General features: G+C 55.9%; 7 protein-coding genes across 7 annotated transcripts; 4 read left to right on the top strand and 3 right to left on the bottom strand.

The window, feature by feature from the left end:
* Positions 1–301: 301 nt before the first annotated feature.
* B0T26DRAFT_697750 (uncharacterized protein) lies at positions 302–2721 on the top strand (the record flags this gene model as incomplete). Its single annotated transcript, XM_060441410.1, has 1 exon — positions 302–2721. A coding segment is annotated over exon 1 (1957 nt), but the record flags the coding sequence as incomplete, so codon positions are not given.
* On the bottom strand, positions 2664–3977 carry B0T26DRAFT_697747 (uncharacterized protein). The gene is made up of 4 exons (XM_060441409.1): positions 3655–3977; positions 3469–3529; positions 3174–3303; positions 2664–2991 (listed from the first exon to the last, which is right to left on the bottom strand). The coding sequence occupies exons 1-4, from the start codon at positions 3700–3702 to the stop codon at positions 2874–2876; spliced, it is 357 nt and encodes a 118-aa protein (XP_060301231.1). The 5' UTR covers positions 3703–3977; the 3' UTR covers positions 2664–2873.
* Positions 3978–5199: 1222 nt separating this feature from the next.
* B0T26DRAFT_748605 (uncharacterized protein) lies at positions 5200–6439 on the top strand (the record flags this gene model as incomplete). Its single annotated transcript, XM_060444985.1, has 2 exons — positions 5200–5515; positions 5577–6439. The coding sequence occupies 2 exons, from the start codon at positions 5200–5202 to the stop codon at positions 6437–6439; spliced, it is 1179 nt and encodes a 392-aa protein (XP_060301230.1).
* Positions 6440–7045: 606 nt separating this feature from the next.
* B0T26DRAFT_748604 (uncharacterized protein) lies at positions 7046–7741 on the bottom strand (the record flags this gene model as incomplete). Its single annotated transcript, XM_060444984.1, has 3 exons — positions 7046–7097; positions 7248–7572; positions 7723–7741. 3 exons carry the CDS (start codon positions 7739–7741, stop codon positions 7046–7048), a joined length of 396 nt encoding a protein of 131 aa, XP_060301229.1.
* Positions 7742–9249: 1508 nt separating this feature from the next.
* On the top strand, positions 9250–10860 carry B0T26DRAFT_636881 (tRNA methyltransferase complex GCD14 subunit-domain-containing protein; the record flags this gene model as incomplete). The annotated part of the gene is made up of 2 exons (XM_060436874.1): positions 9250–10097; positions 10146–10860. The coding sequence occupies 2 exons, from the start codon at positions 9250–9252 to the stop codon at positions 10858–10860; spliced, it is 1563 nt and encodes a 520-aa protein (XP_060301228.1).
* A 1047-nt stretch (positions 10861–11907) lies between these two features.
* On the top strand, positions 11908–14330 carry B0T26DRAFT_697738 (permease for cytosine/purines, uracil, thiamine, allantoin-domain-containing protein). The gene is made up of 4 exons (XM_060441408.1): positions 11908–12459; positions 12550–12714; positions 12790–13191; positions 13310–14330. The coding sequence occupies exons 1-4, from the start codon at positions 12206–12208 to the stop codon at positions 14007–14009; spliced, it is 1521 nt and encodes a 506-aa protein (XP_060301227.1). The 5' UTR covers positions 11908–12205; the 3' UTR covers positions 14010–14330.
* A 161-nt stretch (positions 14331–14491) lies between these two features.
* B0T26DRAFT_635973 (uncharacterized protein) lies at positions 14492–17170 on the bottom strand (the record flags this gene model as incomplete). Its single annotated transcript, XM_060436782.1, has 5 exons — positions 14492–15302; positions 15429–16205; positions 16275–16393; positions 16436–16513; positions 16802–17170. 5 exons carry the CDS (start codon positions 17168–17170, stop codon positions 14492–14494), a joined length of 2154 nt encoding a protein of 717 aa, XP_060301226.1.
* Positions 17171–17322: the final 152 nt, after the last annotated feature.

Genomic DNA, 17322 nt, shown 5'->3' with positions numbered 1-17322 from the left:
AACAAATAGTTAACAGAGGTTTTAGAGGGGCCGCAAGTTTCTCAAATTGGCCAATTCCCAGATAAGGTTGTATTATCGTAGGCTGAGGTTCGCGATATTGTATAAGCACGTGAAACGGCGGCTGTTTGCGTGAGGGTGGTGACGATGTGGACGTGCTGTGTCGGCTCTCTCGGCCTCGTGGCGGGGTTGGGTCAAGCTGGAACGGAAGCCGCTCCCCGTGGGGGTGGAGCAGGCCTAAACATCCAGCTGGAGCCCCTGTGCACCCCTGCGTCCATGCTAAAAACCTATCCGTTTGCGGCAAAAAAGCTCCGGGCATGATCCAAATCGAGATTCAACTCCATCTCTCTCCATCTTGACCGACGGGGAGCTTTGGTGGCGCGCCAGAAATCCGCCAAAATGCCGACCGCGCTGGGGCTGAGATGGGTGCTGGCTCAAAGCCACGTTCTTGGACGGGCCGCATCGCCATCTTCGTCGGCTTCCGTTTGTCTCTTTTGCTCTTTCTCTAGGCGTCCTGCGCCCGCAGCAGCTTGGATTCCGTCGAGGAGGAAACCGTTGCCAACGCTCGGCACCCAGCGACGCCGCCAGTCGGCCACCACCGCTGTCTCTTCTACACCTGCAGAGACAGCCATCTTATCCGATCCTCGCCAGGAGCTCGAGAGCGCGCTACGAGACTTGCAGTCGCATGCGCCCAACTATGTCAACCTTGCGCGCGTCCAATTGGCGCTGCGGAACCTCACGCAACAACCCGGACACGAGTCGATACGCGTCGCTATTCTGGCTCTGTCCAATGGCTCTGAATCGGGACGCACAGCAAAGAAGCTCCTCAGTCTCGTACTGGCGGATCCCCTAAAACCTGCGGCGGACTGGGAAGCACAACTGGAGGCCCATGACGTGTCGCAACCTCTCATAATTCGCGTCGGCGCGGCGGGGGCGGCAGCGTCTCGACAAGATTCCAGCGAAATACTGGCCACAGCAAAAGGTCACGCAATGCCCGAGTTGAGCGTCTCGTCGCCCGCTATGGACAAGAGTAATCTCGAAATAGTCATAACGAGGGCCGATTCGCTTACGGCGGCAGCACAACTGAGCGACCCGCTGGCACTTGAGGATGCTTTCCTCGTGCCCACAGTGGACGTAGCAACACCTACCTCAAGTCACCCTACTCATATCGCAGCACCTGTCCACATGGTGCTGTTGGTTGGGGATGGTGTCTTGGGAGCGGCATCCCTGCTTTCGCATCCCCTTCTCGAAGACAGAGACATAATCACCTGTGCAGTGAACTTCAAGCAGCTTAGCGCAGATGACCTATCCGGTTGCCCCGTTACCGGGATCAACGTTGATGCTGGTAACGAGGGCCTTCAACTGTTGCGAGCTAGTGTTGGTAATGCGATGGAATTCCAGACTCTTTGGTCCGAGTCGAACATAGGGCAAATCCGCGAGTGGCTCACAACAAATGTCTTACCAAGTGGTGAGGCAGCCACAAAGGGCCCGGTCCGCCACTTAATAAGCTCTCTGCTACAGAACGCCGGGGCTGCAATCCAAGCAGAGGAGGCCCGCAATCTATCCGAGTCGACGACGGGGAACATCACCCCCCAGGCTCTCGCGCGCCTCAACCTTGCGCTATCAGAATGGGCCCAAGCATCCCATGAGGAACTGGAACAACAGCTTGAGGTTGCCTTCGCCGACCGGGCATGGGAGAAACTAGGGTGGTGGAAGCTATTCTGGCGGGCCGACGACGTAAGCATATTGTCGTCGGAGATGCTTGCTTTACGGTTTCTCCCGGGTGCTGAAAGGACCATCATATATCTCGCCGGCCGCGTAAGAGAGGCTGGGGTCACCGAGGGCGACTTGGATCATCCTGTATACCCGGGCCCAGTGTTGGCGCTGTCCACAACAGGTCGCGGGAATCACGAACGAGCTCTGGCCGGGTCCGAAGCAAAATGGCCTCAGCACATTCCATTTACAAGGAACTATCTCCAGGAAACGACGGTTCCAGCGCTGCAGGCACTGGCGCAGAAGCTTGTGCTGCAGTCTCTGGCCACGTCGACCCTGGCCACTGCCCTGGCGGGCCTCTCGTATCTGTCGGCATTGGGAGCGTACGAGTGCGGCGCCATTACGGCCCTGGGAATCGTCTGGAGCTTGAGGCGCCTGCAGAAGCAGTGGGATGCTGCCCGGGATTTCTGGGAGGGAGAGGTGCGGGAGGAAGGCCGCAAGGCCGTCCGCGCCTCCGAGGCCAGCATCGCCGAGGTATTGGACCGGGCAACCAAGTCGCAGGGCGACGGGGTTGAGCTTCTCGGGGAGCTTCGGAGGGCCAAGGATATCATCCAAAGGGCGGAAGGCGCGCTCGCTCGGTTAAAGTAAGTGGGCAGGCACTCTTTCGTCTCATGTAATATATTATACTGTACATTCCCGGCCCCGAGGGCTCGCTCGGTCTGCGTGCTGTAAATAGGGACAGGGACACCATTCATAAAATGTATAATGCTGTAAATATTTGTAGAAAAACAGGCAAGCAGGATGTTTTGTTCTCATATGTCACGTTCTGGCTTTACTTGCCTTCCGCACTCCGTTTGTTAGCACACGTCCTTGTTTAGCTCTACAGTTAGTCCTATTCTACGTGAAGTGCCAGCATCGTTAGCAGTCTTCACGCAGTCTTCATGCACATCTCGTCTCAAGGCATCAGCTTGTATTTAGTATTTGGGTATAGAATCAAAACCGATTTCCCACGCAAGTCAAATATGGTGACTTTTCTGGTACCCATTCCCCAAACGCCAAACGTGTTTTCGTACTTTTTTTTTACTTTTTTTTTCATCCCGGGATCACCAAATAGACAAACGCCGCCCAGTGTTCCCCAGTGTTTTTCCTTTTCGATTTTCAATTTAACGTGCCGGGCCACCGCCCCGTCCACCAGCCCGGGCTCTGCTAACGGTTGCTCTGCCTCTGGCCAGCCCAACACCTCTGCCACGCACATTGCGACTCTTAAACATTGGCGCGTTTCTATTATGTGTTAGCGATGGTTGTCCTGTCGGCACCTCGCCAGCGTCCCCCGGGCTACTCGTCCCCCCGTCTACTTGGACGTGGGGGCCTTTCCCCGCGGCTTGCGGGCTTGAATGTTTCTGTGGTTCTCCCATGCAACACCTCTTGTAACACGGTTTACGACCATAGAGAGAATTTCGTACCTCAGCATGTCAGGCACAATAAAGAAGCGCACGTGGCTGCCACGGATGTAGACCTGCTCCAGATGGCTGACGCGTCCGTCGCGGGCCGTGACCGTGATGTCCTTGAGCTGGACGTTCATGTTATCCTCAGCTGGTACCCCGAGGGAAAAAAAAAGACATGTGGTTAGCCGACGTGTGCCTCACAGAATATGAGGAGGGGTAGAGACAGAGAAAGAGCTGGGAAGAGGATGTGAAGCAAGCTTCTGGGTAGCCTGGCGTTGCGTAGGCGCGGCGTGCGTGTCCTTGGCTCTCTTACCTTCAATGAGCTTTCCGCGGTAGGTCTGGCCCGACGTGATCTCGAGAGTGACGATGTGGCCCTATAAAATTTGAACGCGACGTTAGTTTTGGCGGGTGACTGGCGGACTGAGGGTTGGAGGGCAGCAGGGGCGGGCTAGAGCACCAACGGGAAGGAGATGAGAGGGAAACAAAAGAAATTACATACCTGAGCCTCGTTGAGGAGCTTGATCGGGATGCCAATAGTGGAAGTCATCTTTGCTGTGGTGCAGGATGTGTTGGCTGTGGAATCGGCGACTCTTGTCTTTGGTAATGTCTTGGTGATGCGGGTTTGAAGATGCTGAGATTCGCGATGCGGCTCGGAGGCTCAGGTAAGTGGTCCAGGGTTAAGGTAATTGAGACGCGCCCGCGTGGGCAGGTGGGTCCGTAGGTGGGCCCGTACGTCCGTACCCACCTACTACGGGTGTCCAACTGGCCGGAGCTTCCAGCAGCCGTTTTTCCGTGCGGCTGTCTCCAAGTTTGTTGTTGCTCAGTGCACTTCAGCGGCTGAAAAGACTCCAACAAATCCATCGGCTGATCTTATCCTCACTACTTCATCACCTAAAAAAAAAAAAGAGAAGAAAAAGAAACAAAAATACACGATGCTTTTGTTCATTATTCCACTTAATTTGCCCACGCAACCAGTATTTGAACAACGTGACTCACGTGTCGGCTGTGCCTCAAGACGCGTCGGTTTCGTGGCGTTCAATTGCCCGAGCGAGCGCCTCCAGAGTCGTTGAGGCCATTTCGATGGATGACCAATATTCCCAGTATTTTGCCACAGAGGCATGCTACTGCCGTGTACGGTAGCCGCTTGACGAGGCATCGTATCGGGATGGAGAGGCCTTCACGGGACACGGGCAAGGCCAACGCCGGCTACCGAGACCTTCGGAAGCGGGCCTGGCATTCTACCACAAGGCATCTCGACGGACGGACGACCGTGTCTGGTTTGTCCGGCTGGCGGTCATGTGTGGAATTCTGCGGAAGCCACTTGCCAAGCCACTCCGCCCAGCTCACGTTATTGCCTCGTCAAATCTGCGCTGTCGGAAATGCGTTGGGCAGCAAAGTCCCACGAACCACACGCACGCCGCCGGCACTCCTGATAGGCCCAGTTTTGTGACGGCGTGCAAAGGCCTCTCGTTTTAAGGCTTCATAAGAGCCTGTCGTCTTTTGTTCTTTGGACAGACGGATACCATCATTGACCGCTTGTGAGACTGCATTAAAAGGACAATCCGCGCTCCTTGATTGGAATCGGCGGTGCAACTCGAGGCCCTCAGTCCCAGTGAGTCTGACATCGCCACTGCTTATGCAGACGTCTCCTGGCGTATCGGGCTGTTTGTTTGGGTTTTGCTTTTTGATAAAATCTCCCATCGTTGCATTGCATTGCATGCTTTCTCCTGATATAAGGCAGACCGGCATCGCTGCCCCGAGGCCGAATGTGGGTTTTCTCTTCTCTTCCCACCCACTTCTACCAGGCACATTATCAACCTTGGGACCCTTCTACACTTATCTGTGATGTTTTAATGTCCAAAATATATTTATTCATATTGGACTTTAACAGTTGCTACCTTTCACGAGTAACAAGGAGACGAGACAGCCTTGTGTGAAATATTTTGCAGCTTTGTGCCGCTCTCGGTTGGAAACACTTCACTGTTTGCCCAGTCTATTCCGTATAATCCTGCCTTTAGACTATATTGCTTAGGGCCTTCACGTCATGCCTTCAACTAAGCGCGATTTCTATACCTCTGAGAGCCCCGGTCGAGATTTTTCGTGGTTTTCCTTCAGAAGTCCTGCCCCAACAACCAGCATTGCTCGCGAGAAGGCCGAGCCATCTACCGCATATAGCAACGCCAAGCGTCGCCGCCGCTCGAAGATGGCAACTGTATCTGAGGGGCCAAAAGAACATCCTGCCATGTTGTTGCCGGCCACGGCCCTGGATAATTCAGACGCGATGACACTTGGACCATGGTCTGAGTGGGCTGAGAGTGGTGATAAGAAGTACTTTTGGAGAGCCAGACAAACACCAAACGGTACGTCGACTCGACCTTTCTTACCCTCTCTCTCCATTAGCCAATACTGACAACTTGACAGGTACCTGGGGCTATCAGTACCGAGAAGGTGATTCCTCTGCAAGTGTGAAGAGGAAATCGTCGCAGTATAAACCTCCCCGGCTACTGGCAGCGCCCTCAACAACAGCCACGGCCGCCGTCTCTGCTGTCATGCCAACAACACCAAAAGAAGTCCATGGCTCGGACTCTCCAACAAACTCATGGCCCACCATCATCACGACCTCCACCGGTATGCCAACCGACGTGGACGGCTCAAATTCATCTGCTGCTAGGACAACGAGCACCAAGCTTGCCGCCGAAGAGAGCAGCGGGCACGCACTGCGCAGTCCACGCCCAATGATAACTGGGCCGGCAGCTATTATGGCCAAGATTGTACTCGCCTCTCCACCCAGCAAGAAGCCAAAACGACCCCCGCCCTCATCGCGCAGTAGCAGGCCGGCGGCTCCTGCAGCCAGACGACCGATGCTGCTATCGTTGGCGTCGCTGCCCCTGCAGGGGAAAAACGCTCAGCAGCAGCAACACCAGCAACAACAACAGAAGAAGACTGACCAATCTCTATCCAAACCGCCAATAGCCAACCACAAATCGCCAAAGCCCAAGTCCATGGCCGACTCCATGGCGAAATCCATGGCCAAGTCCAAGAAGAGTGCTGCAGTCACCACCACCGCGACCACGACTGCCGCCACCAAGAATGACAGCAAAAGGACCAAGGCGGCGCAGACGGCGAAAGCGCACGCGGACGCGACTGCCCAGGCGAAACGGTTGCACAACAAGCTCAAGTCGGAGAAGGAGCTGAAGATCGACACCAAGAAGCGAGTCAGGGGCTGGCTCAAGGACGTGCTGCTGGAGACGACGACTCCAGCGCCGTGGGACCATCCGCTGTGAAATTACGTCGTCGTCTCGCTTGTATTTACTTTGTACCTCTCTTCTTTCTTTCTTTCTTTCTTTCTTTCTTTCTTTCTTTCTTTCTTTTTTTCTTTCTTTCTTTCTTTCTTTCACTCTCTCCCTCTTTTCTCTTCTCTTCTCTTCCCTTTGTTACATATTTCATTTCCGTAATTGTCATTTGTATTTTTTATCTTGATACTACTCCTGGGCGGAATCCTTAGCTGTTCTATATTCTGCTTTATCAATCTAGCGCGGCGATATCAGAGGCTTTACTCCTCTTGTTCGACCTCTTGTTCGAAATATCACGTTTGGGGGGCTCAGCACATGTCTTTGTTTTCGTTGTCTTGGATCTTGAGATTGGCCCTTGTCACTTCATATTAGTTGGCCATCGGACAGACAGGTCATAGGAGAAGCATAATATCATTGTTCTTCTATGGTATTCGGACCGGCCTAGCTTATACCCCTTCTGCAGACACACGAGATAGCCATGAAAGAAGCATGTTTCCGATTTAGGGTTTTGCTCCTCGGCCCTTGATGCACGCATTCCTGTCCTTCAGGTTGGAAACCCCCAACCAGCTAATAGGGGAACAGGCATGGCGGAACATATTAGTATCCGCCTTGGTAGTTGCCCTGCATGGTCTCGTGGGCATCATAGTCACTGCCATCGCAAACACGGCAGACAGTCAGCATCAAATGTTTGTGTTGCCCCTGCGTTACCAGCTCATCTGCGCCTCCGGCAGAGGGTCCAACATCCCTCAATATAGCTCGAGAGATAGCTAGAGAGGCTAGGCAAGGGAAAAAAACTCACGGGCTATACTGGTCACGGTCGCCGTACTGGTTATCGTACAGCTGCTCAACCTGGCGCTTAGCCTGGTGCTTGGCCTTCTCGCGGTCGATAAAGTCCAGCCCCTTGGTCTCGAACAGCTTGTCGGCCTCAGCTCCGGCCAGGCCCGCAAGAGCCTCCTTGGCGAAGCCGTGGGAGACGTTGTTGCCCTCCTCACGCTGCTTCTTCTCCCACAGGTGCATGGCTTCGAAGGCAGCAGCGCCCCCGACGAGCTCGTGCGAGAACTTGGATTGGTGGTCCTCTGGGTAATCGTCCGAGTAGACCTGGTCGCGCGCGTCTTTGGCCTCATCTGTTTTAAGGATGTGGGTGTAAGCAAGAAGGCCTGGGTAGTGGTGGTTGTGGCGGTGAAGGAGGAGAAGGAGGAGGAGGAGGAGGAGGAGGAGGAGGAGGCGGTGGTGCAATAGGGGGACGTTTCAGAGGCATAGGTAGCCGAGCTTACTAAAGTCGAAGAAACCCATTTTGAGTCGTGGTTAGATGTGGATGAGCTAAAGGTTTATAAATATTGAGGAAGTGAGAGCTGTGATAATTGTCGTTGGCTTGTAGAATAAGGACATGAGCTCCGTTTGGAGAGGGGGCCTGAGGTGATTTATACCCAGCTTGTCTGGTCTGGTCTGGGGCTAGCGGACAGCTAGGCGGGACCAAACTGGCCCTCCCCCACCTGCCCCTTTTCTCCATCCTACCCTCCGACCTGACCCTCCCTCCTCCCCTAGCGTGCATGCTGTCACGTCATATGCAGAGAGACCAAGATGGCCACTCGCACTTCTTCCAATGGATAGCTTAGATAGCTAAAATAAGAAACGGAGACCGGTTTTGTGTCTCATGCTGCGGCACCCATAGCTCTCTTCTCTATTTCATGCCTTTCGGCCGTCCGCAGAGCAGTCTGCCGCCTTCAAACTACCGTCAAACCGCCCTTCTGCAACCAACGGCAAGCTCCCCGCCACCTCCTCCACACACCGCAGCAGCACGGGAGCAAGACCGGCCATAGCATAGGCGTTGATGCGAGATTGAGGGGTGGCTGACATTCCTTAGTCCGAAGCCAGCAACATCACCAACTTTGTGCAATGCATTGGGTGCTGGCTCTGGCTAACATGGGACGAGACGGGACAATAATACGTATCTCACTTAGCACCACCACCATGAACATGAAAGAGAGAAAAAGCCCGCTGGCATGTTTCAGGTCCAAGTCACATAGCAATGCCTCTGTGACGTGACTGCCGCCCCGCCACCGCGTGCCCTATGACAACCTAATAGACGGCGGGACCCTGTTTCGCAATGGCTCAGCGCAGGACAGACATACATGGATGCGATTCGCCAGACGGCCTCTTAGAGGGGGTTACGCGTCACCGCCCTCGTTCAGGCATAGATTATCTTTGAGATGGAGGGGTAGCTGAAAAGCGCCGGGCAATTCCCCTCTTCCTCGAACACGCTATCAACCCAATCCGAGTCTCTTGTGGGGACGAGGCCGGCCATGACTGGAGAATGTAAGGGACAGGTAGCCGCTGTGGATTGCGAAGAGCAGCTTTACTGCATATGAGGCTTTTCTTTGCCGCTCCTATGACCGGACAGGCGGCTGAACGGTGAGGGGCGACGAGGGGTCGTCGATTGGAAGGTTGATGAGTGAGGGCCTCAGAGGCTCAGGTTTAGATTAGAGCTCCCCTAAAGTCCCCTTCCTTGAAGCCCTGGACCCAGATCAACGGCCCCGCAGGCTTGGCGAAAGCTTGTCTCTCTGCCAAGACATGATGGCAGGCGGGGAGGTTGCACAAGCCAAACCGCCCAATGCTGCTAGGTCCCCCCACTCGGAAAAAAAAATTGAAGCCCAGCCGACGAGCAGTCTCGGCCCGTAATTCATTTTCTGCGTGTTGTTGAAGAATCTCAGCCGCCGACAGCCTTGATTGTCAATATCGCCACACGATCCCATTCAGCTCCAAGCCGCCCCGCCATGACGAGAGCCATAGACCCGAAGGCTATGCCAGAGGTGTCTCCATTTCTTGAGCCAGGCCCGCTCACCAAAGTGAATTCTCTCGCCATCCTGCAGCTGTCCCGCGATAACCTCCAGCCTGTGTACCTGAAGTCGCCCGACGATGAGCACGACGGCTACGCCGAGGGCGCCGTCGTCAACACGCGCTATGGCTCTTTCCCTCACTCCACCATGATCGGCGTCCCCTGGGGCTCGCAGATCCGGGCCTCCAAAGTCGACACGGGTTCTCGAGGTCGTAAGAGGAAGCGGCAGCTGGATGAAGACGCAGGTCGGGATGTGGCGAGCCCCAACGAAAACGAGAACGACAATGACAATGGCCACGAGGTCGAGGCGCGCGACGCGCATGGCCCCGCCGTCTCCAATGCCATTAAGAAAGCCGTGGCCGACACGAGCGGTTTCATCCACATCCTGCCCCCGATCCCCGAGATATGGACCATGAGCCTGCCCCACCGCACCCAGGTCGTCTACACCCCCGACTACAGCTACATCTTGCACCGGCTACGCGCGAGGCCGGGCGCCGTCATAATTGAGGCCGGCGCCGGGAGCGGCAGCTTTACCCATGCGGCCGCCCGTGCCGTCTACAATGGATACTCCACAGCGACATCCCCGCGAAAGGGCAAGGTCATCAGCTTCGAGTACCACGAGCAGCGTTATCACAAGATGAGCGTAGAGCTTTCCGAGCACGGCCTGGAGGAGATTGTGCATCTGACGCACCGGGACGTATACAAGGATGGCTTCCTGCTCGACGGCAAGAGCCCCGAGGCCGACGCCATATTCCTCGACCTCCCCGCGCCGTGGGACGCGCTGCACCACCTGTCACGGCGGAGGCCAGCCCAGTCAGTAGCGGGCGCTACCGGCGCCGCAGAAGTTCAACACAGCAGCAGTGGCGGCGACGAAGCCCCGTGGGTATCTGTGCTGAACCCAAAGCGGAGCGCCTACGTATGCACATTCTCGCCCTGCATTGAGCAAGTCACCAAGACGGTCTCGGCCATGCGGCGGCTGGGCTGGGTCGACATCGAGATGGTCGAGATCGCCCACCGGAAGTTGCATACGGCGCGCGACCGCGTCGGCCTGAACCTTGCCATCGACAGGGGCGTCAACAACTCGGCGCGAGACGTAGACGAGGCCATAGCGCGGCTGGCCGAGATTGAGGACCGGTTTCGAGAGCATTCGCGGCCAAAGGGCGGTGCTGGCGGCTCGGCTGCTGCTGGTGGGGATGTGGACGATATGGACGAGGATGAGGACGATAAAGCCGCCGTCGCGGCCGCAGAAGCACCGACGAATGGCGACGCATCGTCACCCGCTTCCTCCTCGATACCTTCGTGGATGGACGGCCGTCTCGTGGCGCGCGGCGAGGCCGAGATCAAAACGCACACGTCGTACCTCGTCTTTGCCGTGCTCCCGCGTGAGTGGACCGCCGAGGACGAGGCAGCCGCGGCAGAGAAATACCCCTGCAGCGCCGCCGAGAAGAAGATCATCGGCAGCATGGACAAGGCCGCCCGGAAGAAGGAGAGGCGCGAGCTGCTGGCGGCGCAGCAGGGCAATAGGAAAGCGAGGAGGAAAGCAAGGGACGAGAAGATGGGTGAGGGGGCACTTTGACGGGGTGCAAGAGACATATTGCGAGAACTTGTGCTAGGTAGGATGGTCGTTGTGCTCCTGTGTACCCACGTATAGATATATTATACCCCATAGAGGCAATCTCAGTGCGGCGATAGATGAGCTACATATGAGATACCAATGCAACTAGACTTGGGCATAGGACGAGACAATTAAAGTGTGATACCTATCTTACGAATAAAACTATTATTGTCGTTCATCAAGAGAGGAACCAAACCCGTACATGGCTCTCCCTTATCCATTTACATGCACATTTCTGTATTTCAATTCCGTTGAGTGCAGAGTTGGAGTTGTAGCAGCCGGTGGGAGGCGAATAGGAAGCGGGAGAGACATCGTGACGTAGTAGTCGCCTGAGATCCCCATCTCGAGCTGAGAACGAGTAAGGTATTGCACTACGAGCTGAACAAGATACATATGATCAAAAAAGAAAGAAAGAAAAAAGTAGCCGGGATAGTTCCAAGAGATTGTAGCGCGGTTAGGTTTTGTAGGAGGGTGTCAAATGTCAATTGAATCTGAGAACACTTGTAGTCAGAAAGGACTCACTCCTTCCCATTTTTGTTCAGAGTGCTCCCCCTCCCAGTTGTTTCTTGCCATAGCTTACAAAGCAGGGTGGTGATACGCTCAAAAGTTAGGTTGCTACTACTACCGAGGTGAAAGGTGAAAGGACCGGTAAAGTAGTAAGTGAAGCAGTAGGTTAAATTTTTTTTTTTTAAAAAAAAAAAAAAAAAAAAAAAAAAAAAAGAATGCCAAGTCTCTTTTCTGTCAAGGCAAAATGTAACATTCTCGCCACCCACACTCGCTCGCTTCCGTGACTCATGCTCCCAACGTCTATCTTGCTGGTTTTCTGCATGGTGCTAGTTTGCGCCTTTTTTTGCCCAAGTTGCGTTTTTTTCAGCCACATTAGGGGAAGCGTTCGGTTTATTCTTTTTTCAGCCTCTTGTATCTTTTCCATTCCTGCAACGTTGACAATTGACAATCGCTTTTATTGGCGGTGGCGGGTGGTGGTGTTGTTGCCGAGGCTCGTCGAGGTTCTTTTTTTTTTTTTTTTTTTTTTTTTTTGGTTTCCTGGTGTTACCCAAACAAGTTCCTTCTCCGGCCTCAACCCACACAGAGATAAGGTACCTGGGTGCCGTAGCGCTTCATCTCACACGCATCTGAGCTGTAAGAACAGGAAGCAAGAGCTGTCATTGGCTCGGTTTTCTTTTTTTTTCTTTTCCTGTCCGTTGAGTGAGCTTGGTCGGGTGTAATCCTGAAGAGCCACCCGGCTCCCACACGTTGTTGGCTGATACTGTCCAAAGCACACACCAAAAATAAAACAAGAGTTGCCATGTTGGCCTACAACGAAGATGTGGAGAAGCAACCGATCCCGGACGCCGGCTCCAACATGCCCGAGATGGGCGAGGGCGAGGAAGTCTCCGCAAACAGACGCTGGGCCGCGTCCCGAGCTTTCCTTATCAAGGCCGCCGCCTTTGGCCGCGTCGAGTTTAGGGGCATCGCGCCCATCCCTATCAAAGAGCGGACGGTAGAGAGCACAGTCGACGTCTTCACCTTGTGGTGGTCCATGAACACCAACATCCTCCCGTAAGCACCACACCCCCCTGGATGGCGATAACAGCCCCCCCAGCCGGTATGTATAGGTGCTGACTCTGAGCCTCCTCTACCCAACCAAAGAATCACCTTTGGCATGCTGGGCCCCGTGTACGGTCTCGGTCTTAGAGATAGCTCGCTCGTCATCCTCTTCTTCACCCTCTTGACCGCCCTGCTGCCCGCGTACCTGTCGACGCTGGGGCCCAAGATCGGCATGAGGCAGATGATCCAAGCTCGCTACAGCTTCGGGTAAGCCCCATCACCGGGTAATGCTACCAAAGAATCATGACTGACGTACCCAACTACCTTTTTTGTAAAACGCAGTCGATACCTAGTCTCCGTGCCCGTGCTGCTCAACCTGGCCACGCTGACGGGCTTCTCAGTCATCATCGCCGTCGTAGGCGGGCAGTGCCTGTCGGCCGTGGCCGGCGGCAGCCTGAGCGTCGACGTCGGCATCGTCATCATCGCGTTGCTGGCGCTGGTCATCTCATTCTGCGGCTTCACCGTGCTGCACGTCTACGAGCGCTTCGCCTGGATCCCCGCCTTGGTTGCTATCGTGGTCGCTGTCGGCACCGGCGGCAGCGGCCTCCGCCAGCAGACGGTTGTTGAGGAGCCCGCGGCCGCGCCCGCCGTACTGTCATTCGGCATGATCGTCGCCTCGTACATGATTCCCTGGGCGTGTCTAGCGTCCGACTTTACGACGTACCTGTCGCCGATGACTTCCTCGTGGGTTTTTTCTTCTTTACCCCTTTTTTCTGCCTCTTTGCCCCGTACTCGTTGCCTCAACCCCCTTTTATCTACACGGAGTCAAGTTATGCTAAATACAACTTGTCCCTTTGTCTAGGGCCAAGATCTTCTGGTACTCGTACCTCGGCACGTCGATCCCGACCATCCTGCTGATGGTGCTGGGCGCGGCCATCGGCGGCGCCGTCGAGAACGTGCCGGAGTGGGCAGACGGGTACGCGAGCACGTCCGTGGGCGGGGTGCTGGCGGCGATGCTGGCGCCGGCGGTGGGCTTCGGCAAATTCCTAGTGGTATTACTGTCGCTGAGCCTGCTGGGCAACCTGGCCGCGACGGCGTACTCGGTCACGCTCAACTTCCAGATGCTGCTGCCGCAGAACATGGTGGCGCGGGTGCCGCGCTACGCGTTCGCGCTGGTGCTGACGGCCATCGTGGTACCCGTCAGCATCCGCGCCGCCGCCGACTTCTTCGTCAGCCTTGAGAACTTTGTCGCTCTCATCGGCTACTGGAGCTCCGCCTTCCTCGGAGTGGTTCTTGTTGAGCACCTGCTCTTCCGCCGCGGAGATTGCGCCTCGTACGACGCCGACGCCTGGGACAAGGCCCGTCTGCTCCCGTGGGGCGCCGCTGCGCTTGCTGCTGCTGCTCTTAGCTTTGCTCTCGTCATACCCGCCATGGATCAGACCTGGTACCACGGCCCCATTGCCTCGACAACTGGCGACATTGGCTTCGAGCTCGCCTTTGCTGTGTCTGCTGCCCTGTATGTCCCGCTGAGGTTTCTCGAGAAGAAGTTTGTTGGCAGGTGAGGGCGTTTTGGAGTTGAATGAATAATAAAAGGAGACACGTATAAAAGAGGGCAACGACGAATGGTATACATAGACTTGGAGGCACAATGGCGGCGCCCGGTGTTGAGGAGAAGGGCTTATAGGGGAATGTTTATTTTTGTTTCTTTCAAAATGTTGGTGCTTGGCCAGGCATGTGGCCACTTCTCGTGCCACTGTTGTCTGTCTGTATTCTGTAGTCGGGCTAAGCAAGCCCCACCGTGATGATGGTTATAACAGGTATGGGGCAATTTGATCTGATTCTTTAACGGTATCGTATGACACCCTCAGTACCATTATGAGTTGCACCTCAGAACCATGTGAATTCACATTTTTGATATGTATCACTTTAAAAAGGCATTGCACAAGGTACTTTACGTGACACAGTGGCGCCACAGATCACCACAGGCACGTCTCCGATTATTAGCATGGTAATATATTAGGACCATGTAAAAAGAGACGAAAGTTTAGCGTAGATCTAGAATCACCATGCTAGTAGCGAGAGCGGGCAACACGGGAACGGTGAGCTTGGAGTCCTGCAGACGCCAGCCGACGTCGCCCCACGGCGTGCTCGCTATGCCGATGGCATTGGGAACGGCGACGGCAACGGTCCCGCTGATGTCGACATAGCCGCCGTTCACGACCGAGACCAGCATCTTTTTGCCGACGACCCAGTACGCGGCGTCAACCACGCCAGCCCCAGAGCCCGCGCTCTCGGCCGCGACGGGATGCGGCCGGTCGCCGCCTACGAGAAAGTCCACCACGGGCGACGCGGCGACGACCTTGGCCATGGCGCCGTGAGCGGCACCGAGCGGCGCGCTGGCGGGCCACACCCACGACACCAGGGCCTGCGCGCCGTGGTTGAGCGCCAGCGCGTTCATGACGAGCTCCTCGTCGACGCTAGGGTCGCGGAGCCAGTAGTCTTCGCCGTGGAAGCTCTGGGGGTTGTGGGCCTTGGTCTTGGGCCACAGACCGAGCCACGACTCGTAAGCGGCGTAGTCGTCCAGCCGGTTGGGCACGTCCTGCACGTTGCCTTGGCAGTTGTCGCAGCCGCAGTCGCCGAGCGTTGCGTTGCAGGCCGTATGCCATTTGGACCAGGTGGAGTTGATACCGATTGGGTACACGTCCTCCATAATAATGTCACCGCCCGCGCTGTACTTGGCAAAGTGATAGTTCTGGCAGTTGAGCGTGATGGCGACGGGGTGGTACGGGTCGAGCTGCCGGATCAGATCGCGCGCGAGGCTAGGGGCGTCGAACGGATCCTGCCATCCGTCTGGCCTATCGGCGAGAGCAAGGTCAGACAGACATGAGTCGGCAGCCTTGCCTTCAGAGCCGGTTGGTTCTCCCCACTGGGTTTATCTTCCGCTGAAAGCCAGGGGGTGGGGGAGGAATAGGGGCGCATACTCATCTGTGCCCCAGTATGAATAAATTGCCTCTGCATCTTTTGCCGCGAGCACTTGCTCCCGGACATAGGTCAAATTTCTGTAACCCTCGCGCAGGTTATACATGAATTTGAGGTTGATCTTGTCCATGTACGCAAACGCGGGGCCCGAGTCGCGGTAGATGGTCAGAGGCGTCATGGAGTTGAGGCCCAAGTCGGCGTAGTTTTGGATCTCGCTCGTGCTGTTGTTGCCCAGGAAGCCATCGTACGACGCGTAGAAGCCGTGCGGGAGGAGCGGCTGGAATTTGTGGCCCGATGCAGCGTTCCGGAAGAACAGGCCGCCATTGAAGTTGTCGATGCGAGTTACACTGCCGTTGGTCTTCTCGGGCAGGAAGAACAAGGAACTCGTGGCCGTCCACGTGGGACGCCCGCCCTCAGGTGCGCCGTAAAGCACCATTTTGATAGGCTCGAGACTGGGCTTGAGGCGCGACAGGTCGAAGCGGAAGACATTGCCAGTTGAGTTGATGGCGACCGTGTTCTGGACTAGAATGGCATCGTCCTCGACTAGGTTAATGGAGAAGATGAGGCTGTTGGCACGACCCGAAGTGGAAGAGGTAGTGTTTGTACTGGGCCAAGGCTTGCCGTGGTACGGCGATAGGGCAGCATTCACCACGACCTCGCCGTGCTTCTCACTCTCGAGATACAGGCTGTACCGCGGCTGGAACTGCACATGGACGAGGGGCCCATTGGCGGCAGGGCTGGGAGCCAGCGTCTGTCCGCCCGGATCAAAGCTCGGATATCTGGGGCCCGGGTCAGTCGTCCGTTCAAGTGCGAGGACCATGCCATGCCGTGGGAACTAAGGTTCTCACCCGTCCTGATAGACTTTGCCGCACCACCTGGGCCAGTCGATGTGGTAGCCGGTCTCCTGGCCCTCGACCCCGACGGCGGCCGCCACGGCGGTCAGCAAGATCAGGCAGACCTTGGAGTTCTTCATGGCGGCTCAACGTCAACGTCGCGCAAGACGCCGCACCGTGCCTCGGTGTTTTGTTTCCATTACTGGCACGGGCGAGGGACAGGACACCCTTTTGTGTCGGACCGGCGTTGCACTCTTGGACGTGGCACCGCGCCGCCGAGCAACGGACGGTGCTGGTTGAGTGAACATTATTGCCTGCATCATTACACTTTATCCGCGACATTGGTCAATTGCCTTCTTGCCGTTGGTTAATGCATTTCTCCCGAGGAAAGGGACATTTCTCAGACAGGCACACAGAGATCTGTATTACCCCAGCCGGATAGGTGCTTTATTTATTATTGCCCATCTCTTTGGAGAATCCGCAGCCGGTGCATTTGCTGCCGAAGTTCCTATCTAAACTGGCGATGTCATATTCACCAAGACAACTCTGTACCCATCGGGATCTTCAAACGACTTGCCGCAGCGGTCCCAATAGGGGTTGAAGCTTCTGACGACCGCAAAGCCCTGTTGTTCCATTTGTGTTACGGCCTGGGCAAAGCTGGCGCCGTCCGGGAGATAAAAAACCAACAGGTTATCCTGCGTCGGGGCACGGCCGGCATCGTGGCCAGATTTCTGTGTGAATTCAAGATGGTAGCCCGCCGACTTGTGGCCTAGCATGATGCCGCTAAATCCCTCGTGCTCAGGGAACGAGCCAAGCATCTCGAATCCCAGGCCGTTGCAGTAGAATGGCAGAAGCGCGTCTAGGTTGTTTGTTGGGCGTGCAATGCGGAGATGGGCAGTGGCCAGCGCCATGATCAAGATTTACGCGGAGATGGCGTACTGACCGTCGTGGTTTCCGTGAATCGAGGTGGGATGCTCTTGAAGGAGCTCCCAAGGCGATGGGATGGGACGGGCGGGGAGGGAGGGGCAGGGGCACGGCGAGGAATGGGGGTTTCTGGGGTTAG

The sequence above is a fragment of the Lasiosphaeria miniovina genome (genome assembly GCF_030549165.1).
Source record: "Lasiosphaeria miniovina strain SMH2392-1A chromosome Unknown B0T26scaffold_2, whole genome shotgun sequence".
In the NCBI taxonomy this organism is placed as follows: Eukaryota; Fungi; Ascomycota; class Sordariomycetes; order Sordariales; family Lasiosphaeriaceae; genus Lasiosphaeria; species Lasiosphaeria miniovina.
Note: the sequence above shows the minus strand (reverse complement) of the source record. Positions and strands in the feature narration are given on the sequence as shown.

Excerpts from the sequence above, each read along its gene's own strand:
- B0T26DRAFT_697738 (XM_060441408.1), top strand. The coding sequence starts at position 12,206 with ATGTTGGCCTACAACGAAGATGTGGAGAAGCAACCGATCCCGGACGCC. Across the intron at positions 12,460-12,549 it reads ATGAACACCAACATCCTCCC|AATCACCTTTGGCATGCTGG; the intron begins GTAAGCACCACA and ends ACCCAACCAAAG. Across the intron at positions 13,192-13,309 it reads CTGTCGCCGATGACTTCCTC|GGCCAAGATCTTCTGGTACT; the intron begins GTGGGTTTTTTC and ends CCCTTTGTCTAG.
- B0T26DRAFT_697747 (XM_060441409.1), bottom strand. The coding sequence starts at position 3,702 with ATGACTTCCACTATTGGCATCCCGATCAAGCTCCTCAACGAGGCTCAG. Across the intron at positions 3,530-3,654 it reads AGCTCCTCAACGAGGCTCAG|GGCCACATCGTCACTCTCGA; the intron begins GTATGTAATTTC and ends CAAATTTTATAG. Across the intron at positions 3,304-3,468 it reads CCGCGGAAAGCTCATTGAAG|CTGAGGATAACATGAACGTC; the intron begins GTAAGAGAGCCA and ends TCGGGGTACCAG.